Below are 16,952 nucleotides of genomic sequence, written 5' to 3' on the forward strand. Positions count from 1 at the left end.
GGACCCAGCCTATAGGCAGAGGCTGGCTAGCCGTTCCCAAGGACTTCAAGGAAGAGGGACAGATTTGCCTTCTGTGTAGAGACCGCCCTCTGGTGGCCACATGGAGGATGGCAGGAGAGAATAGCCCCGAAAGAAAGCGACAGGCTGAGCTCATAACGCCGCCAACGCTGCTGCTTCTTCCCCTTTTTTAAAAGACAGGATTGTGCTCTGTTGTCCAGGCTGGAGTGCTGTGGTGCAGTCTTGGCTCAGCCTGTAACTCCTGGCCTCAAGCGATCCTCCCACCTTGGCATCTCAAACTCTGGGATGACAGATGAGTACTACCACACCCAGCCCATCCCCAGTGTCTGGAAAATGTGCCCACTAGAGAAATCTATTGGCCGGATTGTGACTGGTTGAATGCTCCCACAGCAGGAAAGAGGGAAGAACAAGTGGCCACGTCGAGGCCTGCCTGTACTCCAGGGGTATCCAGGCTGAGGTTACTCAAACCCAGAGCTGATTTATTTTTATTTTTTGACAGAGTCTCACTCTGTCGCCCAGGCTGGAGTGCAATGGTGCTATCTTGGCTCACTGCAACCTCCGCCTCTGGGTTGAAGCGATTCTCCTGCCGCAGCCTCCAGAGTAGCTGGGATTAGAGACACCCACCACTATGCCCAGCTAATTTTTGTATTTTTGGTAGAGACAGGGTTTCACTATGTTGGCCAGGCTGGTCTTGAACTCCTGGTCTCCGGTGATCCTCCTGCCTCGGCCTCCTCAAGTGCTGGGCTTACAGGCATGAGCCACCGTGCCTGGCCTGAACGAAACATTTCTATGCTCCAACTTAAAATGAATGTAGAACTTATTATCTGAGAATGACCCAGGGAAGTCATGGGACTGCCCAGATTTTCATCCAATAAAGGGAAAATTATTCCCACAAATAAATTTTACAGGATGGTAGAAGCAAATACAGGACATTCCAATTACATTCCAATGAGTTATTCTTGATGAAGTCCTGAATACACAAAGCCAGCCAGCAAATAGGATTGACCAAAGTTGGCGGATACTGTGACCACCCCAGGGCTCTTTTTGTTTGTTTGTTTGAGACGGGTCTCGCTTTGTTACCCAGGCTGGAGTACAGTGGTATGATCTCAGCTCACTGCAGCCTTGACCTCCTAGGCTCAAGAGAGTCTCCCATCTCTGCCTCCCAAGTAGCTGGGATGACAATCATAAGCCACCACATCTGGCTAATTTCTAGTATTTTTCTTCTTTCTTTCTTTCTTCCTTTTTTTTTTTTAGCCGGAGTTTCGCTCTTGCTGCCCAGGCTGGAATGCAATGGTGTGATCTCGGCTCATCACAACCTCCGCCTCCTGGGTTCAAGCAATTCTCCCGCCTTAGCCTCCTGAGTAGCTGGGTCTACAGGCATGTGCCACCACGCCCAGCTAATTTTGTATTTTTAGTAGAAACTGAGTTTCTCCATGTTAGTCAGGCTGGTGTGGAACTCCCGACCTCAGTTGATCCTCTCGCCTTGGCCTCCCAAAGTGCTGGGATTACAGGCATAAGCCACCGCACCTGGCCCTAATTTCTAGTATTTTTCGTAGACATGGGGTTTCACTGTGTTGCTGAAGCTGGTCTCAAACTCCTGAGCTCAAGTGATTCTCCCACCTCAGCCTCCCAACATGCTGGAATTACAGGCGTGAGCCACCATGTCTGGCCACACCAGGGCTCTTAGACCATTTAGTCTCACCCCTTCACTTTACCAGTACCGTGCCTATAAGGATGATAGTGGTGAGGATGATGATACAAATGCTGACTGGCTCCTATTTTGTGCCAGTCTTTGTTCTAAATCCTTAGATCTTAATTAAGATTTAATCTTCATTTAATCTTCATAAACATCTGTAATTTTGAGCCAAATGCTAAACTCAAATACTGAGCAAAAAAGAAAGAAAGAGAAAAAAGAATGCTGTCTTTTTTTTTTTTTTTTTTTTGGAGACGGAGTCTCCCGCTGTCACCCAGGCTGGAGTGCAGTGGCCGGATCTCAGCTCACTGCAAGCTCCGCCTCCTGGGTTTACGCCATTCTCCTGCCTCAGCCTCCCGAGTAGCTGGGACTACAGGTGCGCGCCACCTCGCCCGGCTAGTTTTTTGGTTTTTTTTTTTTTAGTAGAGATGGGGTTTCACCATGTTAGCCAGGATGGTCTCGATCTCCTGACCTCGTGATCCACCCGTCTCGGCCTCCCAAAGTGCTGGGATTACAGGCTTGAGCCACCGCGCACGGCCTTTTTTTTTGTTTGTTTTTTTTCAGAGTCTCACTCTATTGGCTAGGCTAGAGTGCAGTGGCATGATCTTGGCTCACTGCAACTTCTGTCACCAGGGTTCAAGTGATTCTCCTGCCTCAGCCTCCTGAGTAGCTGAGACTACAGGAGAGCACCACCACGCCCAGCTAATTTTTGTATTTTTAGTAGAGACAGGGTTTCACCATGTTGTCCAGCATGGTCTTGATCTCTTGACCTCATAATCCACCTGCTTCGGCCTCCCAAAGTGCTGAGATTACAGGCATGAGCCACGGCGCCTGGCCGTAAGCTGTGTTCTTAACTCTATCTTTCCTTCACTGGCGATGGTACCATTTCCCCGTCCTGTTAAGTGTCCTTCACGGCTCTTACCTTTAGCTCTTGGAATTCCACCATCTACCCTAACTTCACCTCCACCTAAATCCTGTTCACTCTTCAAAGCCTGCCCCTCCACAGATCCTCCCTCCTAACTCCACCTCAATGCGCAACAGCTCTTTGCTAAGCAGATGCCTTTATTTATGGACAAAGAAGTAAACAGGCAAAAGGAAGAGGCTTGTCCAAGGTCATGCCACAGACTGAACTCTCACTGGGAGGACAGTTCAGGGTCCTGATACCCGACCTAAGGCAGCGGCTTTGCAGCACATCAGGATGGGGGTGAGTCATGCCTGGCCATTTTCACTTCCAGAACGATTATAGATTTAACAACTTTTTTTTTTTTTTGAGATGGAATCTCGCTCTGTTGCCCAGACTGGAGTGCAGTGGTGCGATTTCAGCTCACTGCAACCTCTGCTTCCTGGTTTCAAGCGATTCTCCTGCCTCAGCCTCCCGAGTAGCTGGGATTATAGGCATGAGCCACCATGCCCGGCTACTTTTTGTATTTTTAGTAAAGAGGGGGTTTTGCCATGTTGGCCAGGCTGGTCTTGCACTCCTGACCTCAGGTGATCCACCTGTCTCAGCTTCCCAAAGTGTTGAGATTATGGGCATGAGCCACCACACCCAGCCTACTATAGCTTTAACAACTTTTTTTTTTTTTTTTCGAGATTGAGTCTTGCTGTGTTGCCCAGGCTGGAGTACAGTGGTGCGATCTCAGCTCACTGTAACCTCCACCTCCTGGGTTCAAGCAGGTCTGCCTCAGCCTCCCGAGTAGCTGGGATCACAGGCACATGCCATCATGCCCGGCTAATTAGCAATATTATTTTTTAATTTTTGTAGAAATGAAGTCTCACTATGTTGCCCAGGCTGGTCTTCAACTCCTGGGCTCAAGCGATCTTCCCACCTCGGCCTCCCAAAGTACTGGGATTATAGGCATGAGGCACTGCGCTGGGCCCAGAACTACCTTTTATTGGAGGCATGGAGTCCACAGTGGATGGAGGTCTCAGTGCCTTAGGCTCAGGGGCTCAGCATAAGGCCTAGATGAAGGTGAGGCAGGTGGAAGCGGGGACCCCACAGCTTTCCTTGTGCTCCTCAAAGAGCTGCTCCAGGGCCTTCATGTAGAGGGCATGATAGTGATTGACTTCCTCCTCAGTGGGGCGGAGGCGCTGGGGGACCGGGATGGGGCGGCCCACTGCAGGGAGAGGGAGACATAGGTGGGTGAGGGGTCCCTGATGCCCACTCAGCGGCTGGTGGCTGTCCCCCGGGAGGTGGGCACTCACCCACAGTGGTGATGGGCGCAGCAAAGGGCAGCAGGCCCCAGGAGGTAGCTGAGAAGAGGCCGCGACCCCAGAAGATGCAAGGAGAGAAGCCCATGAGCTTCTTGAAGGTGAGCTGGCACCAATGCTGCCAGGAGCCTGTGGCAAAAGCCTTAAGTCTAAAGATGTCATTCTCCCCAAAGGAGTACACGGGCACCAGGGACGCCCTGGGAATGAGCAAGAGAGAAGAGGGGGCTCAGGCTGCTGGACTGCTCCCAGATGGGCACCCCCAGAGGCTGCAAGTCCCTCCCACTACATCCAGATGCTACTTTCCAGGGCCATTCAAAGCATATGACTATGGCTACAAAGAAAGATCTAGAAGACAGGACTCACGTTTCTTTCTTGTTCTTTTTCTTTGTTTTAGAGACAGGGTTTTGTGACTAACCACACCTGTAATCCCAGCACTTTGGGAGGTTGAGGGGAGGCTCATTTGAGGTCAGGAGTTGGAGACCAGCCTGGCCAACATGGTGAAACCCCCGTCTCTGCGAAAATATAAAAATTAGCCAGGTGTGGAGGTGCGTACCTGTAATTCCAGCTACTACAGAGGCTGAGGTACAATAATTGCTTGACGCTGGGTACGGTGGCTCACGCCTGTAATCCCAGCACTTTGGGAGGCCGAGGCGGGTGGATCACAAGGTCAGGAGATCAAGACCATCCTGGCTAACACGGTGAAACTCCGTCTCTACTAAAAATACAAAAAATTAGCCGGGTGTGGTGGCAGGCACCTGTAGTCCCAGCTACTCGGGAGGCTGAGGCAGGAGAATGGCGTGAACCTGGGAGGTGGAGCTTGCAGTGAGCCGAGATCGTGCCACTGCACTCCAGTCTGGGAGACACAGCGAGACTCCGTCTCAAAAAAAAAAAAAAATAATAATAATAATAATGATTGCTTGAACCTGGAAGGCAGAGGTTGCAGTGAGCCAAGATCGCACCACTGCACTTCAGTCTGGGTGACAGAGTGAGACTCTCAAAAAATAAATAGCTATACGCGGTGGCTCACGCCTGTAATCCCAACACTTTGGGAGGCCCAGGTGGGTGTATCACCTGAGGTCAGGAGTTCAAGACCACCCTGACCAATATGGTGAAACCCCATCTCTACTAAAAATACAAAAATTAACCGATGTGGTGATGTGCACCTGTAATCCCAGGTACTTAGGAGGCTGAGACAGGAGAACTGCTTGAACTCAGGAGGTAGAGGTTGCAGTGAGCCAAGATCGCATCACTGCACTCAAGCCTGGATAACAGAGCAAGACTCCATCTCCAAAAATTAAAAAAATTAAAAATTAGAAAATTTAAAATAAATACATAAATTAAATTTTTAAAAAAGAGACAAGGCCTTGCTCTCTTGCCCAGGCTGGAGGGCAGTGGTACAATCATAGCTCGCTGCAGCTTCAACCTCCTTGGCTCAAGTCATCCTCCCACGTCAGCCTCCCAAGTAGCTGAAACTTCAGGCGAGCACTACCACACCTGGCTAATTTTTTTAAAATATATTTTTGTAGAGAATGAGGTCTCCCTATATTGCCCAGGCTGGTCTTGAACTCCTGGCTTCAAGAGATCTTCCTGCCTTGGCCTCCCAAAGCACTGGGATTGCAGGTGTGAACCACCACACCCAGCCAGGACTCACTCTTCTTGAATTGTGTAGTGGGCCTTCTCATAGTCATTTTCTCTCAGTCTTTGCAATAACAACATTGTGGCAAGGTAGGTATCAGCCCTCTTCACAAGTAAAGAAACAAGTCTGGCTGGGCATGGTGGCTCACGCCTATAATCCCAGCACTGTGGGTTTTGTGACTAACCACACCTGTAATCCCAGCACTTTGGGAGGCTGAGGTGGGCGGATCACTTGGGGTCAGGAGTTTGAGACCAGCCTGGCCAAAATGGTGAAACCCCGTCTCTACTAAAAATATAAAAATTAGCTCGGTGTGGTGGTGGGCGCCTGTAGTCCCAGCTACTCTGGAGGCTGGGGCAGGAGAATCACTTGAACCGGGGAGGCGGAGGTTGCAGTGAGCCGAGACCACGCCATTGCACTCGAGCCTGGGCCACAGAGCCAGACTCTGTCTCAACAACAATAACAAAAAGAGAAACAAGCACAAGGTTTTGCTTTTGAGATGGGGTCAGAGAGGGAAGACAGGGCTTCTGAGCCCGAGGGCCCTGCTATTTGCATTATGGTTTTGTCTCCACGGAGGTGGAAGGGAGGCTGGGGTAAGCCGGCCCCATGTTTGGCACCGAGTCATGCCCTGGAGAGCCCACGTGGGCCTCGGTGCAGGGCACGGCGCTGGTCTCTGGGGACCCAGATGCCCCCTGCAAGGACCTAGATGTCTGGGGACTGAGAGAGGGCATAAACCAGCAGAGAACTGACAGGTAGGGCCTGCCCGCGCACTCACCCGTGCCTCAGCGCCAGGCGCACGAAGCCTTTGCGCTTCTGGAGCGTGAGGCAGTGCTCCCCGGGGACTGAATACAGGGCCTCGTGCGCACCCCCCACCATGATGACCACCGCCTGCCCGAGCTGGGGCTGGGACAGGATGAAGTCCAGGCTCTGGCGGCTTACGGGACAGAGTCCTGTGGGCAGGAGGAGGTGGAAAGTAGTCCTCATCTGCCTCCACGGCACCCCCGCCCCTCACCCAGCCTTCAGTTTAAAGCCATCCCCATCTCCAAGGCAGGGAACCTACCCAAATTCTCACTGCAAGTCTGGCCAATGCTCAGGCTGGCCCCTGTCCTGGGTGGGGGACTTATTATGGGGGGGGATCCCAGGTGGGCTGGGGAACATCTGGTTAGGAGTCGCCTCCTCCCATTGGGCTCACCAAAAGACATGATGTAGTCGCGATAGACCGGGAGGTAGAAGAGGCCAGCCAGCACGGCTAACCGGGGCCGGAGCCCTGGGAAGAGCTGGGAGAAGCCATTGCTCTCGGTGGAGAAATTACAGAGGAAGCCTGTACACATGATCCCATGAGGGTGGGCGCCTAGCACGTAGTTCTGATCCGGGGGCAGCTCTGCCGTTTTCACCAGCTTCCGGGTGTTAAGCAGGATGAATGGAGGATGGAAGGCAAGACACTGGTTGAAAAGAGGGGCCCTCCACCCCAACAGAGTTCCCAGTTAAAGGTTCTTCAGATACGGTCAAGGGCCCAGGTTTGTTTTCTGTTTGTTTGTTTGTTTGTTTTTGAGACGGAGTCTCACTCTGTAGACTAGGCTGAGGTGCAGTGGCGCGATTTCGGCTCACTGCAACCTCCGCCTCTCCGTCCAGGTTCAAGCTATTCTCCTGCCTCAGCCTCCCTAGTAGCTGGGATTGCAGGCACGTGCCACCATGCCCAGCTAATTTTTGTATTTGTATTTTTAGTAGAGACGCAGTTTCACCATGTTGGCCAGGTTGGTCTTGAACTCCTGACCTTGTGATCTGCCCACCTTGGCCTCCCAAAGTGCTGGGATTATAGGCTTGAGCCACCGCACCCAGCCTCTTTTTATTTTTTATTTTATTTTTTTAGGGACAGGGTCTCACTCTGTTGCTCAGGCTGGAGTACAGTGGTGCAGTCATGGCTCACTGCAGCCTCTAACTCCTGGGCTCAAGCGATCCTCCCACCTCGGCCTCCCAAAGTGCTGGGATTATAGGTATGAGCCATGGTGCCCCACCAAGGGCCCACTCTTGAACATCATCTACTCCCAAGTCGGGCGCGGTGGCTCATGGCTGTAATCCCAGCACTTTGGGAGGCCGAGGCAGCTGGATCACTTGAGGCCAGTAGTTTGAGACCAGCCTGGCCAACATGTTGAAACCTGTCTCTACTAAAACTACAAAAATTAGCCAGGCATGGTGGCGGGCGCCTATAATCCCAGCTACTAGGGAGGCTGAGGCATGAGAATAGCTTGAACCCAGGAGGTGGAGGTTGCAGTGAGCTGAGATTGTACCACTATCCTCCAGCCTCCGCAACAGAAGGAGACTCGGTCTTAAAACAAGGCTGGGTGTGGTGGCTTATGCCTGTAATCCCAGCACTTTGGGAGGCCAAGGCAGGCAGATCACGAGGTCAGGAGATCGAGACCATCCTGGCTACCATGGTGAAACCCCATCTCTATTAAAAATGCAAAAAAATTAGCCGGGCATGGTGGCGGGCGCCTGTAGTCCCAGCTACTCGGGAGGTTGAGGCAGGAGAAAGGCATGAACCCGGGAGGCGGAGCTTGCAGTGAGCCGACATCGCGCCACTGGACTCCAGCCTGGGTGACAGAGCGAGACTCTGTCTCAAAAAAAAAAACAGAAAAACAAAAAAACAAAAAAAACCCCACCATCCATTCCCTGTCCCCTGCCTGAGTTTAGGCAGCAAGGAGCTCAGGCCCCAGCACAGGGAAGGGCTCCTAGGTGTGGGAGATGGGGAGAGGGAGGAAGCAGTTTCTTCAGGGTGACCCATCACCTTGACAGGATAATAGTCCCTTAGTTGTCTCCAAATTGCCTGGTTCCTTATCCACTCCGAACGCCTTCCACCTGCAGACAATGAGATACTGGTGGAAGAACCCCTGGAGCCACCTCCCCTTAACCCCCATGTCCCCACCATCTCTGGCTACCTGGGCCCCCATCCGGAGCTCACCTTGGTTGGGTGTGTCCCAGTCCACGTAGAGCCACACCAAGTAAACAACAGAGAAGGTCCAGAGTGATGTGAAGAGGAGGACAAAGACAAGAAGGGAGAAGAAAGGGCCTGGGTGAAGGATGAGGAAGAAAAGAGTTCACTTCTGAAACTCCATCATTCCCTCCAGCTGCTCCCTTCCCTTCCTCCCCTTCAGATCAACCAGGCCCTCTCCCAGACCAGTCACCTGCTCACTGTCCTTAGGCATGCAAGCCAGCAGCCCAGCCACTCTCCCTCCAAGGCCTACTCCCCTGGCAGACCCCAGGCACCCATGCCTCCCCTGCTCTCACCCATGAAGAGGAAAGTGAGCACATATTGGTAGGCGCCCACTGCTTCTAGATACTGCTTCTGTAGGGTTTTGGAGGTGGTGGGGGGCGGCAGGGCCGTGGCAACTCCCATTGTAGAAGCTCCCCTCTTCCAGCAGGACCCTAGAACCCGGAGGACAAACGATGAAGGCTCGGATGTGGACCTGGGCAGACTTTCTCCGTACAGCAGCCCAACCTTGGGGGCCTGGCTAAGTCGCAAATCACCTCCCGGAGTAGCGTGTGTCCCCAGGTGTGTGAGTGGGGAGACCTTTGGATTCAGAGCCCCAGATGTCACTGGGTTTTTTCTCAGCCTGATCTTTGAACTTCCTGTCAGTTACCAGCCTGGGCTGGCTGCTGGGTGGGGCTGGGAGGTGTAAAGGGTGTGCAAGGGAGAGGTGACACATGAGTGTCCCAGGAATTGATGTTGGAGTGGACAAGAGTGATCTGGCTAGCCCAGCCATTGGGTCCCAGGCTCTGGCAGGGGCCATGAGCCCTGCTGAGACTATTTGACCTCTAGTTGGGGGGCAGGGCCTGGTCCACATCTCCAGGAATTACCCCTACCTGGACCTCCCCTGCTGTGCAAATACACACACATAGGCTGCAGGTCTGTTTCCCACATTTAATTCTTCTTCTTCTTCCTCCTCCTCCTCCTTCTCCTCCTTCTCCTCCTCCTCCTTCTTCTTCTTCTTCTTCCTCCTCCTCCTCATCGTCCTCCTCCTCCTCTTCTTCTTCTCCTTCTCCTCCTTCTTCTTCTTCTTCCTCCTCCTCCTTCTTCTTCTTCCTCCTTCTCCTCCTCTTTTTCTTCTCCTCCTTCTCCTCCTTCTCCTTCTTCTTCTTCCTCCTCCTCCTCCTCCTCTTTTTCTTCTCCTCCTTCTCCTCCTTCTCCTTCTTCTTCTTCTTCCTCCTCCTCCTCATCGTCCTCCTCCTCCTCCTCCTCCTCCTCCTCTTCTTCTTCTTCTTCTTCCTCTTCTCCTCCTCCTCCTCCTCCTCCTCCTCCTCCTCCTCCTCCTCCTCCTCCTCCTTCTTCCTTTTTTTGAGATGGAGTCTCACTCCGTCACCCAGGTTGGAGTGCAGTGGCACGATCTCGGCTCACTGCAACCTCCATCTCCTGGGTTCAAACGATTCTCCTGCCTCAGCCTCCTGAGTAGCTGGGATTACAGGCGCGCCACTATGTCCGGCTTTTTTTTTTTTTTTTTTTGTATGTTTAATAGAGATGGGGTTTCACCATGATGGCCAGGCAGGTCTCAAACTCCTGACCTCAAGTGATCCACGTGCCTCAGCCTTCCAAAGTGCTGGGATCACAGGGGTGAGCCACCGCGCCCAGCGGCCAGTCTTTAATTTCACTCCTCCACCCGCAGTCACCCAGGGGACAGGCGAGGCCAGGCGGTGGGGCGCGCCTAGGTGGAGGACCATGTGCCTGTCGGCGGGGACACCATAGCGCGCCTTGTGCGCCTCGAAGACTGCGTGAGTTGCTCCACGTAGCTTGCTTGCAGCCAGTCCACCTGGGCCGGGCTGGGCTGGGGGCTCTGGGGCACTGGAATCGCCGCCCTCACAGCGGGCGGGACCGGACGCGATCGGGGCTGGGATCCCCGGCCCGCCCCCTCCCCTCCCCTCCCCTCCCTTCCTCCTTCTCTCCCTTCCGCCCGCGGGGATCGGCGGGGACAGAGTTCAGGGCTGGCGCGGTGGCCAAAGGCCAGTCTGGGTGGCGAGGCACCAACGCGGGACGGGGAGGGAGCGGGCACAGGGCAGGAATCGCGGGACAGAGGCAGGGGCTCACCGACGGTGCGGATGGGCGCGCGGAAGGGCAGCTGGAGGCCCCGGCGGCCAAGGAACAGCGGCAAGGCCACGCTTAGCAGCGGATGCAGCGCCTCCTTCGCCCTCCGCAACACGAGCCCGTCGGGTTCGGGAACTGCTGGAAGAGCTCGTTCTCCCTGGAGAAGACAGGCATCAGGGAGGCCGCGGGGGAGCAGGGCGCGGCTGACTCCTGGCCCCGGGGTCCGCGGGTGGCGCCGCTCTCCTCCTCCCCGGCCCGGCATCCCTGGCGTCCCCACCGGGCCACGCTCGGGTCCTCACCCAAGTTCCAGAGCTGACTTAACGAATCCCTTCTGATTCCGAATCCGAAAGCTCTGTGCTCCGAGTTTTGCCACCAGCGCCTCCAGGGGCCTTCCCACGGCCAGGACGGACACCTGGCCACCCCTGAGGCAATGCTGGCCTTGTCAGAGGAGACCAGACCTGGGGAGAGGGCAGAAGTTGGGGGACTCGACGCCTGGGTCTTATTTATTTATTTATTTGGGGATGGAGTCTTGCTCTGTTGCTCCAGCTGGAGTGCAGTGGCCTGATCTTGGTTCTCTGCACCCTTGACCTTCAGGGCTCAAGTGATCCTCCCACCTCAAGCCTCCCAGTAGCTGGGACCACAGGTGTGTACTACCACACCTGGCTAAATTTTTGTTTTTGTTTTTTGTTGTACATGTGGAGATAGGGTTTCACCGTGTTGCCCAGGCTGGTCTTGAACTCCTGGCCTTAAGTGATCCTCCCAAAGTGCTGGGATTACAGGTGTGAACCACCACACCCAGCCAAAGCCTAGGACTTGGGAAGAAGAGCGGAGAGGGCATGGGGAAGAGAGAACTGGGTCCCAGAGCCTCCCAGGAGGAAGATGGTGGGACAGCAGCAAGGTCCCCCTCTTCTCACCACCTGACATGATGTAGTCCCAGAAGAAAGGGAGATGGAACCAACAAGGCAGCATGAGCGGGTGTGGCCGGAGCTCGGGGAAGAGGCAGGAGAAGCCCGTGGGCTCTGTGCAGAAGTTGGCGAAGGCTCCCACAACCAGGACCCCGTGAGGGTGGAAGCCAAAGGAGTAGTTCCAGGAGGGGTGCAACTCTGCAGTTTTAACCAGCTGAGGAGCAGAGGGGCGCACCCCACCCCAACAGTGAGATTGCACTTTGGGAGATGGTGGTCCCAAGAGTCTATTCTGAAGCCCCAACTGCACCCAGTACCCCACTGCCCGAGGTCCTCACCAAGAGGGGAAAGTAGTCACGGGAATGTCTCCAAACTGCCCAGTTGCGAACCCAGGCAGATCTTTGGCCTCCAGCCCTGGGTGTGTTTCTATCCCAATAGAGCCAGGCCAGGTAGAGGACCACCAGCATCCAAGCCTGGCCGAGGAATGCAGGGAGCCAGGCTGCTGGGCGTACCTGGGCTGGAAGACGGGGCAGGGGGAGCTCACAGTACAGGTGTGTAAACCTAAGTCTTCCCTCTGCCCCCTTCCATCCCACCTGCTCCCCAGACTCCCTCCCTACCCCTCCTCCCTCGGGGTAAAGGAAAACAGACCACCAGCTGCTGGGGCCCTGCCCAGATCCCCAGGCCTTGGGGACTCATGCAGCCCTAACAAGGAGAAAACCCATTGCAGGACAGCAAACACTTGGAGACCCCTTTGGAGAAGGCTGGAGGAGGCCACCATATTCTGGAGGAATGTCACACAGGGGCCCCCCCAATCTCTTAAGCACACCTCCTTTTGGCCCAACACACTGGCCCTGACCCTTGACCTTGGTCCCGCCCCCATTTTCCGCCCCCTTTGCAGCTCTGCACACTGGAGCCCATGCTCCCAGGGAAGGAAGGGTTAATCACTACCTGGGCTCACAGGGCTATGATCAATGGGACCAACAGAGATGACCAGGGGTGTGGCCCGGAGCCTGGGGGAGGTGTTTGAACTCTGCAGAAGTCAGGGGGCTGGTCAGTTTCGGTGGCTCAGACCTATAATCCCTGCACACTTTGAGAAGCCAAGGATAACTTGAGCCCAGGAGTTCAACCAGCTGGGGCAACAAAGCAAGACCCCATCTCTACCAAAAGAAAAAAAAACTCAAAAAACATTAGCCAAGTGTGGTGGCACATGCCTGTAGTCTCAGCTACTTGGGAGGCTGAGATGGGAGGATTGGTTGAGCCCAGAAGGTTGAGACTGCAGTAAGCCATGATTGTACCACTGCACTCCAGCCTGGGCAATAGAGGCTGTCTCAAAAAACAAAAACAAAACAAAATGAAACCAGAAAACACACACACACACACACACACACACAAAAACCAGGACCCTCTGGGAAGGAGAGAGGTGGTCTGAATGGGGTGTCCTATGAAGGGCAGGGTTCCCGCATGAATCGAAACAGCCTGAAAACCTGCTAGTCACCGAGGCTGGTCCCTGAGGCCCAGGACATGCAAGAGCAGCATAGGCCTCTGTGGGAAAACACTTGCCAAGAGGTGTTTTCTCCTGTCCCTACTCAGTTCACCGCCATCCACAGGACATGGGACAAGGATAGTGGGGCCCAGGGTGAGATGGGTTCCAAAGTCTGGCCAGAATGATGCTCAATCCCATGGAAACGTAACCAACCAGATAATCAGCTCCACCTAGCAGGAAGGAAGGCTCCTTAAAGGAGGTTTTCCCTGAAGACTAGAGAGGAGAAGGAAAAGGGATTCCAGGCCAGCCATGGAGGCTCACATCTGTAATTCCAGCACTTTGGGAGGCCTAGATGGGAAGATCACTTGAGGCCAGGTGTTCGACACCAGCCTGGTCAACAGAGTGAGACCCCCCCATCTCAAAAAAGTCAAGATAAGGCCAGGCACGGTGGCTCACACTGGTAATCCCAGCACTTTGGGAAGCTGAGGCGGGCAGATCACTTGAGGTCAGGAGTTCGAGACCAGCTTGACCAACATGGTGAAACCTTGTTTCTACTAAAAATACTACAATTAGCTGGGCATGGTGGCAGGCGCCTGTAGTCTCAGCTACTCGGGAGGCTAAGGCAGGAGAATTGCTCGAGCCTGGGAGGTGAAGGTTGCAGTTAGCTGAGATTACACCACTGCACTCCAGCCTGGGTGACAGAGTAAGACTCCGTCTCAAAAAAAATAAATAAAAAGGCTGGGCATGGTGGCTCACACCTCTAATGCCAGCACTTTGGGAGGCTGAGACGGGTGGATCACCTGAGGTCAGGAGTTCAAGACCAGCCTGACCAACATGGAGAAACCGCGTCTCTACTAAAAATACAAAATTAGCCGGGTATGGTGGCGCATGTCTATAATCCTAGCTACTCGGGATGCTGAGGTAGGACAATCACTTGAACCCGGGAGGTGGAGGTTGCCGTGAGCCGAGATGGCACCATTGCACTCCAGTCTAAGCAACAAGAGCGAAACTACATCTCAAAAATAAATAAATAAATATAAAAATAAAAAGTAAATTAAAAAAATAAGAGGATTATAGATGTGGATGGTGAGATGTTGGAGGCAAGAGATGTCTTAGGAGAGGTGAACAAGCTTGTTTGATATATGTGTGTGTGTGTGTGTATATATATATATATACACACACACATATATATATATTTTTTCCCCAAGATGGAGTCTCGCTCTGTGGCCCAGGCTGGAGTGCAGTGGCACGATCTCGGCTCACTGCAAGCTCTGCCTCCCGGGTTCACGCCATTCTCCTGCCTCAGCCTCCTGAGTAGCTGGGACTACAGGCGCCCGCTACCACACCCAACTAATTTTTTGTATTTTTAGTAGAGATGGGATTTCACTGTGTTAGCCAGGATGGTCTCGATCTCCTGACCTGTGATCCACCTGCCTTGGCCTCCCAAAGTGCTGGGATTACAGGCGTGAGCCACCGCACCCGGCCTATATATATTTTTTGAGTCAAGGTCTCACTCTGTCACCCAGGCTGGAGTGCAGTGGCTCAATCATAGCTCACTGCAGCCTCCAACTCCTGGGCTCCAGTGATCCTCCCACCCGAGCCTCCTGAGTAGCTGGGACTACAGGCGTGTGCCACCATGCCCAGTTAATTTATTTTTTTAATTTTTTTATTTATTTAGAAACTGATGTTTATTTTCCATCAACTTTATTTCCATGTTGCTTAAGAGCCCATGCAAGGGCCGGGCACAGTGGCTTACGCCTGTAATCCCAGCACTTTGGGAGGCCAAGGTGGGTGGATCACCTGAGGTCAGGAGTTCGAGACCAGCCTGGCCAACATGGTGAAACCCCATCTCTACTAAAAATACAAAAATCAGTCGGGTGTGCTGGCACACGCCTGTAATCCCAGCTACTCAGGAGGCTGAGGCAGGAGAATCAGCTTGAACCTGGTAGGCGGAGGTTACAGTGAGCCAAGATTGCGGCACTGCACTGGGTGACAGAGCGAGACTCCATCACAAAAAAAAAAAAAAAAGCTCTTGCAAGAACAGCTTAAGACCATTCAGTGGTTGCTCCTACCCATCCAGTGGCCTTAGCAGTAGGAGCTGCAGACCAGTCTTCCGTGGCAGTGCTCCAGTCTTCAGTAGGGAACTGCTGGATAGTCACAGAGGGCACGTATACACCTTCAGACCAGTCTGCAACCTCAGGTTGAGTAGCAGTGAACTCAGGAGCTGGAGCAGTCCATTCACCCTGAAATTCCTCCTTGTCACAGCCTTTTCAGCAGCAGCCTGCTCTTCTTTTTCAATCTCTTCAGGATCTCTGTAGAAGTAGAGATCCGGCATGACCTCCCATGGGTGTTCACAGGAAATGGTGCCACGCATGCACAGAACTTCCCGAGCCAGCATCCACCACATCAAACCCACGTGAGCTCCCTTGTCATTGCTTGGGATGGCAATGTCCACATGGCGCAGAGGAGAATCCGTGTGACACAGAGCAAGGTAGGTAGGTTAACGTAAGATGCCTCTGTGAGAGGCTGCCGATCAACCCTGGGGTGAATAAACATAAGAAGCCGTGGCTCCCGGAAGACTGCCTGGATCTGGTTGGTGAAGGTTCCAGGAGCGAAGCGGCCAGCAATTGGAGTGGCTCCAGTGGCAGCAGCTAACTTCAGCACGGCCCTCTGGCCAGTATTCCTGGAGGACGTGATGCTGACATCAGCGGGGTTTTCAGTGGCAACAATGCCACGAGCTGCCAGAAGAGGCTTCTCCCAGGTCCTCTTCAGATTTAGGATGTAGGTGCCATCACTTTTCCTTTTATACATGTACTGTTTCATCTGTAAGTCAAGACTGGTGCCACCTAAGTGGGTTCCTGCTGCAAGGAAATTAAGGACATCTTCCTCTTTCATTTGCAGGAGGGACATCAAGGGCTCCGGATGCTGTGAAACTTTGTTACAACAGGAATCCAGAACAACGCCAGATGGACCCCTCTGTGGGTAGCATGGAAAGCTTTTTTTTGTTTGTTTTGAGACGAAGTCTTGCTCTGTCGTCCAGGCTGGAGTACTGCGGCACAATCTCGGCTCACTGCAGCCTCCACCTCCTGGGTTCAAGCAATTCTCCTGCCTCAGCCTCCCGAGTAGCTGGGATTACAGGCATGTGCCACCACGCCCAGCTAATTTTTGCATTTTTAGTAGAGATGGGGTTTCACCATGTTGGCCAGGCTGGTCTCAAACTCCTGACCTCAGGTGACCTGCCTGCCTCGGCCTCCCAAAGTGCTGGGATTACAGGCATGAGCCACCACGCCTGGCATATTTTTTTGAGATGGAGTTTCGTTCTTGCTGCCCAGGCTGGAGTGCAATGGCACAATCTCAGCTCACTGCAACCTCCACCTCCCAAGTTCAAACGATTCTCCTGCCTCAGCCTCCCAAGTAGCTGGGATTATAGGCATATGCCACGCCTGGGTTTTTTTTTTTTTTTTTTTTTTTTTTTTTTTTTTTTTTGAGACAGAGTCTTGCCTTGTCACCCAGACTGGAGTGCAATGGTGCGATCTCAGCTCACTGCAACCTCTGCCTCCTGGGTTCAAATTATTCTCCTGCCTCAGCCTCCCAAGTAGCTGGGATTACAAGTGCCCGCCACCATGCCCAGCTAATTTTTGTATTTTTTAGTAGAGATGCGGTTTCACTGTGTTGGCCAGGCTGGTCTCGAAATCCTGACCTTGTGATCTGCCTGCCTTGGCCTCCCAAAGTGCTGGGATTACAGGCGTGAGCCACTGTGGCCAGCTTAATTATGTATTTTTTTTAGTAGAGAAAAGGTTTCACCATGTTGGCCAGGGTGGTCTCAAACTCCCAACTTCAGGTGATCCATCCACCTCAGCCTCCCAAAGTGCTGGGATTACAGGCGTGAGTCACCACGCCAAGCTAATTTATTTTTTGTAGAGATGGAGGTCTTGCTATGC

The 16,952-nt window shown here is 53.3% G+C and overlaps 2 protein-coding genes and 1 pseudogene across 3 annotated transcripts; all 3 read right to left on the minus strand.

Annotated features, from left to right (window-relative positions):
• Positions 1–101: 101 nt before the first annotated feature.
• Positions 102–9,775, minus strand: MOGAT3 (monoacylglycerol O-acyltransferase 3). Of its 2 annotated transcripts, XM_045389609.2 has the most exons (8): positions 9,414–9,775; positions 8,838–8,975; positions 8,512–8,619; positions 8,338–8,408; positions 6,745–6,949; positions 6,328–6,502; positions 3,914–4,116; positions 102–3,825 (listed from the first exon to the last, which is right to left on the minus strand). In XM_045389609.2, the coding sequence occupies exons 1-8, from the start codon at positions 9,469–9,471 to the stop codon at positions 3,671–3,673; spliced, it is 1,113 nt and encodes a 370-aa protein (XP_045245544.2). In that variant the 5' UTR covers positions 9,472–9,775; the 3' UTR covers positions 102–3,670. The 2 variants fall into 2 exon arrangements, with proteins under 2 accessions (XP_045245544.2, XP_065397810.1); XM_065541738.1 differs by lacking the exons at positions 6,328–6,502; positions 9,414–9,775 and having other exon boundaries at positions 102–4,116; positions 8,838–9,130.
• Positions 9,776–10,031: 256 nt separating this feature from the next.
• Positions 10,032–12,446, minus strand: LOC135969950 (putative diacylglycerol O-acyltransferase 2-like protein DGAT2L7P). Its single transcript, XM_065541192.1, is given in 8 exon segments — positions 10,032–10,312; positions 10,315–10,740; positions 10,743–10,783; positions 10,926–11,023; positions 11,025–11,060; positions 11,062–11,102; positions 11,541–11,861; positions 12,392–12,446. Coding segments are annotated over 8 exon segments (1,257 nt in total). The 3' UTR covers positions 10,032–10,073.
• Positions 12,447–14,938: 2,492 nt separating this feature from the next.
• Positions 14,939–16,051, minus strand: LOC102117330 (small ribosomal subunit protein uS2-like; annotated as a pseudogene).
• Between the last annotated feature and the right edge of the window lie 901 nt (positions 16,052–16,952).

This window comes from Macaca fascicularis, chromosome 3 (genome assembly GCF_037993035.2).
Source record: "Macaca fascicularis isolate 582-1 chromosome 3, T2T-MFA8v1.1".
NCBI lineage: Eukaryota > Metazoa > Chordata > Mammalia > Primates > Cercopithecidae > Macaca > Macaca fascicularis.

Bases quoted from the DNA above. Each gene is read 5' to 3' on its own strand.
- MOGAT3 (XM_045389609.2), bottom strand. From the start codon at position 9,471: ATGTGGGAAACAGACCTGCAGCCTATGTGTGTGTATTTGCACAGCAGG. The intron at 8,620-8,837 runs GTGAGAGCAGGG...TCCTTCACCCAG, and splicing joins GCTCACTTTCCTCTTCATGG to GCCCTTTCTTCTCCCTTCTT. The intron at 3,826-3,913 runs GTGAGTGCCCAC...CTCTCCCTGCAG, and splicing joins TGCGCCCATCACCACTGTGG to TGGGCCGCCCCATCCCGGTC.